This window comes from Scylla paramamosain, unplaced genomic scaffold, assembly GCF_035594125.1.
Source record: "Scylla paramamosain isolate STU-SP2022 unplaced genomic scaffold, ASM3559412v1 Contig2, whole genome shotgun sequence".
Lineage (NCBI taxonomy): Eukaryota > Metazoa > Arthropoda > Malacostraca > Decapoda > Portunidae > Scylla > Scylla paramamosain.
The window spans coordinates 2,507,501-2,515,000 of NW_026973667.1; the positions used below are offsets into that span (position 1 = coordinate 2,507,501).

Below are 7,500 nucleotides of genomic sequence, written 5' to 3' on the forward strand. Positions count from 1 at the left end.
CATCCAACAATCAAATTTTTCAAACCGTAATGGAAAAACACAACCCGAAAAATCACAACTAAAAAATAAACAGCAAAACCTCCTTAATCCGAACCAAAATAAGCCGAAAACGTACAAACCGAATGGCCTTATCCTTAACCTGACCCATCTTGACCAGGTCCACTCCACCCCAGTCACACCAGAGCCACCAGTCTACATCCTCGACGCAGACCGAGCGACAAGCAAAAGTACGTGGGCAGTATTTTGCATTGCGTTACATTACCTCTTGTGTCATCAGTGCGCTTGTGGAGTTGAGTGAGGTCTTAAGTGAACGCTAAGTATCGGGTTAGGTAAATATAAGTTTGCTCTCGGGTGATCTGTTAGTGTTTTCGAGTTACGTAATATAAGTTTGCTGGTTTGCTCTCCAGTGATCAGTTAGCGTGTACAGTGTGATTAAAGTATGGTGTAGTGTTTATCTTGGAGCTTGTCATGTGTTTGTGATGTGCCAATGTGCGAGAAGTGAAAATAAATGTGTGTGTTTCTGTGTGTGTGTGTGTACGTGTGTTGTCGGATTAACTGTTGGCCACCTCATCCCACGTAGTTCGGTAGAAATAAATAAATAAATAAATAAATAAATAAACAAATAAAATAAATAAATAAATAAATAAACTACTTAAAGGACTGTAACTAAAACAAATGACATCAGAAATCAAATATGCTTCCTCCCATCACTGCCATATGTGGTGATGCATGCCACCACACAACACCACACAACACCAATAACATCAAAACACACACTAATATACCAGTTTTCCCTCCCAACACCACCACAACACCAATACACACACACCAGCAACACCAGTCAACACCACCGAGACTTTCAACACCATAATACAGCCTTGACAGCACCACCACAACACCAACAACATCAATACACACACCAATGCACAGTTTTTTCCCCCCAGCAACACCAACGAACAACACCAAAACACACTCTTGCCTTTCCAACAAAACCAACAACATCATTATCAACACAAACACAAAACATCCCAGTAACAACACCATTAAAAAATTCCTCTTCCCTGTGACGCCAATAACACAGCACCACAACACCACTGGCTTAACCCCCACCACCACCACCAGCACCACCACAACACCAAACAGCGTAAGATGCTCATAAACAAAAGAACAAAGATATTTACAACATATGAATGACAGGGAAAGATAAAAGCAATAATTATACAACCATCTGATAGGTTATTAGTCTCTACGTTAACCTACAACATCACCAACAACACCGCCAACAACTTTGGATACACAAACTCTTCCACGAGGGAGGTTTCAAGACACTTATTAAAATACACGTTTCTTGTCATTTCAATAGGCCTTTTTTTTTTGTTCGTTTTTTGTTTGGTTTCTTTTTCCCAGCCTCTCAGCGTTCTCAGCCTCCCTGTTTCCCATAATCCCTCACAATTTCCACAATGCTTATATTATAACTAGCTATTACTGTAGATAACTGCCTATTCTCTCCTTATTAATTCTTGCCAACTGGATTTTCATATAATTTTTCATGTTGCCAAAATGTGGGTATTGCAGTGAGACAGTTCAGAAATTAATAGATCAATGAACAGTCCGTCTTCGTAATGCAAGGGTGAATGTTACCTCGGCTCTATGAAGCCCAATGCAGGTAATGTGTGTCTCTCCATTCACACAAAGTAAGAGTGGGTGACTGAATGTTGTGTACGCTGAGGTGGACATACACACAGACAGACAGACAGACGGACAGATGGACAGATGGAGAGAGAGACAGACAGATAGACACAGAAATAGACAGACAGACACAGAAATAAATAAATAAATAAATAAATAAAGAAAGAAATAAAGAAAGAAAGAAAGACAGACAGACAGACAGACAGACAGACAGACAGACAGACAGATGGACGGACAGAAAGAGACATACAAACAGATAGACAGACAGACAGGCAGGCAGACAGGCTTGCACTTAATAAACTCATAAATAAATATTATGTAGACTTGTTGAATATACAGACAGACAGACAGACAGACAGACAGACAGACAGACAGACAGACACTTAATAAGCTTTCAAGAAATAAGTAAATAAATAAACAAATAAATGATGGTAATAAAAAAAAATATCAGTTTAATTTCAACATCCTAATAACTGCATGTCTACGTACATACATACATACACACACACACACATACATACAAACAAACATACATACATACATACATACATACACACCAGCATGCTACACGAACATGCCACACACACACACACACACACACACACACACACACACACACACACACCGAAACACACATGCACACAACAAAGAGAAGGAAGATTATCTGTCTGTCTGTCTGTCTGTCTGTCTGCCTGCCTGTCTGTCTGTCATGTCCACAACTCTCAAAATTTATCAGTGAAAGTGAGTGAAGGTACTGGTTAACTCTTGCATTAGTGAGGTGGACAGGGACTTGGCCTCTCACCACGACTGTTTTCCAAGACCACAGACATGACTAGCCAGGTTCTCAAGAGTGTTTCTCCTATTAATAATGCAGAAATCTTGTTAATCTGTCACTGGAACCGTAAAAACACCCTTAAAAACACTCTGCTCTCTCACCACGACTGTTTTAATCTGTCAGAAGAACCATAAAAACACCCTTAAAAACATTCAGCTTTCTCACCATGACTGTTTTCCAAGGCCACAGAGATGACTAGCTGGGTTTTCAAGAGTGTTTCTCCTGTTAATAATGTAGAAATCTCATTAATCTGTCACTAGAACTGTAAAAACTCTTAAAAGACACTCAGCTCTCTCACCACGACTATCTTCCAAGGCCACAGAAATGACTAGCCGGGTTCTCAAGAGCATTTCTCCTGCTAATAATGTAAAAATCTCATTAATCCGTCACTAGAACCGTAAAAACATCCTTTAAAACACTGCTCTCACCATGACTGTTAGTGCCAAGTCATTACAAGACTAGAAAAGTGTATGGATGGGGCTGACAGGTGGAAACAGGCAGGTGTGTTCTGTACAGGGACTGCCACGTGTAGGCCTGGTGGCTTCCTGCACCAGCCCTTGTTTTCCTTATATTCTCCAGACAGTTTCCTCAGACACACTAAAAGCGTTGAAATCTAAGACCATAATTACGAACATTGCCTCACAAATAATAGACGCAGTGATATCTACACACAATAGACGCCACGATATCTAAGACTGTATATTAATAGTTACCTTATACTTAACCACTGCCATAAAAAAAAAACAGCACATATAAAGCTGAGTATAGATGCAACGAATAAGTATAGATGCAGCGAACTCGTGAACTACTGGCCTATAGATACAGCGAAAGTTTGGCCACTGAGCTATAGACGACACGAAATGACAAACCACTGAGCTATAGATGACATGAACTAAGAAACTATCAGAGTATAGATGACATAAACTAATACACATTGCGCTATAGATGACACGACACCAACAAACCACTGCGCTATAGATGACACAACACCAACAAACCACTGGGCTATAGATGACACGAACTAACAAACTATTGAACTATAAACGCCAGAACCATGAGGCACCACGCTATAGATGCACCAAAACCACAAAACACACTGCTATAAACGTGCCAAACTTCAAAAATCACACTATAAACGCAATGAACTTAGGCTTATAATCATAAACGCTCTTCTCTCTCACCACGACTGTTTTCCAAGGCCACAGAGATGACTAGCCGGGTTCTCAAGAGTGTTTCTCCTGTTAATAATGTGGAAATCTTGTTAATCTGTCACTAGAACTGTAAAAACATCCTTAAAAATCTGTCACTTCAACTAGAGCCTCTTGAATGTAGAAATCTTGTTAATCTGTCACAAAAACCATAAAAATATCCTTAAAAACCTGCGTCACTTCAACTAAAGCCTTTGCAATATAGAAATCATATTAATCTGTCACTAGAACTGTAAAAACACCCTTAAAAACCTGCATCACTTCAACTAGACCCTTTTGAATGTAGAAATCTTGTTAATCTGTCACTAGAACTGTAAAAACACACTTAAAACCTGTATCACTTCAACTAGAGCCTTTTTGAATATAGAAATCTTGTTAATCATAAAACCACTCTTAAAAACCTGTGTCACTTCAACAAGAGCTTTTTGAATCTTGTTAATCTGTCACTAGAACCATAAAAACACCCTTAAAAACCTGTGTCACTTCAACTAGAGCCTTTGGAATCTTGTTAATCTGTCACTAGAACCATAAAAACACCCTTAAAAACCTGTGTCACTTCAACAAGAGCTTTTCGAATCTTGTTAATCTGTCACTAGAGCCATAAAAACACCCTTAAAAACCTGTGTCACTTCAACTAAAGCCTTTGCAATGTAGAAATCTTGTTAACCTGTCACTAGAACCATAAAAACACCCTTAAAAGCCCGCATCACTTCAACTACAGCCTTTGGAAACTGGAGGTCTGGTGCACAAAAGCTACAGAATGCACTCCTTAACTCAATCACACACCACAGTCCCTACCGCACTCCGCCACACTGGAGAACCACACCGCGCCGCACTGCACCGCCACATGCGAGAGAACAGCAGAACAACACAACGAGCATAACACGTTTACAACAGGGTTACAACACCTATTGCTGACCCCCGCCCTCGACCTGGCTGTGCTCGGCCTGGGGTTAAGCGAAGGGGGAAGGTGATGGGGGTTGAATGGGAGTGTGAATAGGAGGGAAAGGCATGGATAGTGACGGGATGAGGGTATATAAAGGTATAGGAAGAGACAGGGTGAGGGGGACAGAAGAACGGGAGGGCAATAGTGGGTGATGGGAGGAATCTGGGGTGATGGGTATTTGGGAGATGAGAAATGGGAGAGGAGAATGGAGAGAGAGGTGGGTGATGGGAGAATAGGTGGGTGATGGGGAAGATGACTAGATGGGAACTCAAGATGGGGAAAAGAACGGAGATGTTTTGAAATCGTGAATTGAAGTTTTAAGAGAAGTAGGATGTGATAAAGTGTGTGTGTGTGTGTGTGTGTGTGTGTGTGTGTGTGTGTGTGTGTGTGTGTGTGTGTGTGTGTGTGTGTGTGTGTGTGTGTGTGTGTGTGTGTGTGTGTGTGTGTGTGTGTGTGTGTGTGAAAGTTTTTTGAGATGGATGATCGTAAAAACACCCTTGAAAACCCTCGGCTCTTACCAAAACAGCTTTCCAAGGCCACAGAGATGACTAGCCGGGTTCTCAAGAGTGTTTTTGCAGTAAATAACGTAGAAATCTATTTAACTGCCATTGTAACCATAAAAACACCCTTGATAACCCATGCAACTTCAACTAGAGCCTTTGGAAAACAGTGGAGGTGCAGAATAGAAGCTTTGCAGAGTACAAAAAGAAATTAAGTAATAGTGAAGGAGTGAGGAGGTGTTGGGGAAGAAAATTAATGTACACAGGTGAGTTTATCAGGTAACAGTGGAAGGCAAACAAAGTGAGATGGAGAGATAAGGGAGAGACAAGGAAGAGAGAGACTGGGAGAGGCTGATCAGGATTACATACAAGAACTAAGAGAGAGTGAGAGATTTTTTAGTGAGAGAAAAATAGTAATAAAAATAAATAAATAAACAAAACAAGGACAGCCTGTGAGAGAGGGGAGAGAGTGACAGTGGTGGAGGTGGTGGAGGTGGTGGAGGTGAAGAAAAACACACTGAGATAATGCTGCGAGAGCGAGAGCGAGAGAGAGAGAGAGAGAGAGAGAGAGAGAGAGAGAGAGAGAGAGAGAGAGACAAACAGGTGACAAGGAGTGACGGGTTGGTGGTGGTGGTGGTGACAGGTGAGAGAGGAGGAGGGGGAGCACACCAGGGCCGGGGGGCAGTTCTTACCTATGCTGGGGGTGACGGGGGTAAGGGAGGTGTACGAGCGTGCCGAACTACCCTCTGTGGCAAACCAAGAGACAAAGAATTCAAGTGGTGGTCGTGGTGGTGGTGGTGGTGGTGTTGATTGGGCTGACTTACTTATAATTGCTGTTAGGGATGATTTTAGGCCTATTCACACATAAGAGGCGTGTCAGTGCTGTGTCCGTAAGTGTCTGCTTGTAAGTGTCCGCTCGTAAGTGGGTGAAAGTTCTGCGTCCACTCAGCTCGTCGGTGAAAAAAAATTGCCGTTACTTTGAATTTTGGCTGAGTTATTTACGTGTGTCTGGCGCTTGTGCTGTGTGGTGTGGTGCTGTGGTGTGCTGTGACTTGCTGTGGCACTCCCGTCTCTGTGCTGCCAAAGTGAATGTCGTCGCCACTGATATTCTGAAGCTTTTCACGGACAGATGAGGTCTGTCCACAAGAATGCATTGACAAATTATTTATTTATTATATTTTTATGCAGGACGGACACCAGCTATGAAAAGAAAAAAAAAAAATTTGCTGGTCCTCAAAAACGATCCAAAACGAGTCAAATATTGAAGGATAAGTGTGTTGAAACCTCCATGTTGAAGCAGAGAATTGGCTTGAATCCCGTTCCTTGCCTTGCCACAACCAGCATTCGGACAGCAGGTCTCGAACAATGCAGTGGCAAAAAATCTTCCTGTATGGAGCAGCGAGCCATTCACTATTCACCCTCCTTGAGTTACCCTCCCTTCTTCCTCTCCAATCATTAAAACGTATGAAAACTTGCTATCTTTAAAACGACCGACATCGCGCTTTACAGAGTCACTGGTCTGTGCGTGTGTGTGCGTGTGTGTGTGTAGGTGTCATTCAAGCATCACTGACTTCGACACGCCACTGACATGCGACTGACTGTGTGAATCTACCCAATCTTCTTGTTGAAAGGGGTAACTTACTCATACTTATCGCAGACACTCGGGTACTGCAGGACTTGTTCAGTGAGAGGGATGAGTGTTATGTTAACTTATAAACTGGTGATATTAGTAGGGGAAGTGGTGAATATTGATGGTTTCTGCTAGTGATGGGGGAAAAATGGGTAAATATTTTGGGGTTTTCCTGTAAGTTATTGACGTGTTGGTGGGTAAATGGGTGAACATGTTTTTTTTTTTTAGGTAAATTTTGGATAAATATTGTTTTTTGTACGTTATTGATGTGTTGGTGAGAAAAAAATCAGTAAATATTTGTGTTTTTTTGGGGTAAATTTTGGCTAAATGTTTTTTGTAAGTTATTGATGAGATGGTTGAGAAAATGTGTAAATATTTTGTTGTTAACTCTAAGGAGAAAAATAAAAATGAATAAATATTAGTGTTTTCTTGTGAACTCTAGATAAATATTAGGTTTTCTTCACAGTTTGAGATGTATTGATAGAAAAATGAAGGCTGTGATATAAAATAATGGCAATACTTTCTAATAAATTCAAGATACAGTGACAGAAAATTATGAATATTGGTGCGTGTGTGCGTGTGCGTGTGTGTGTGTGTATGTGTGTGTGAAAAAATGACTTATTAATAAATTCTTCATAAAAAAAAGGCAAATTTTCAACACTTATATAAAAAATAAATAAATAAAAGTAAAT

General features: G+C 40.9%; 1 protein-coding gene across 10 annotated transcripts in view; it reads right to left on the reverse strand.

The window, feature by feature from the left end:
* LOC135096144 (DNA-binding protein RFX2-like) overlaps positions 1–7,500 on the reverse strand; it is a 52,468-nt gene that overhangs the window by 27,659 nt on the left and 17,309 nt on the right. For 7 of the 10 annotated variants that reach the window (XM_063997436.1, XM_063997437.1, XM_063997438.1 and 4 more), the window contains one exon: positions 5,871–5,924. The exons of the other annotated variants lie outside the window; for them this stretch is intronic. In XM_063997436.1, coding sequence (XP_063853506.1) covers positions 5,871–5,924 — 54 coding nt within the window. The remainder of the gene's footprint in view (positions 1–5,870; positions 5,925–7,500) is intronic. 10 annotated transcript variants of the gene reach the window in all.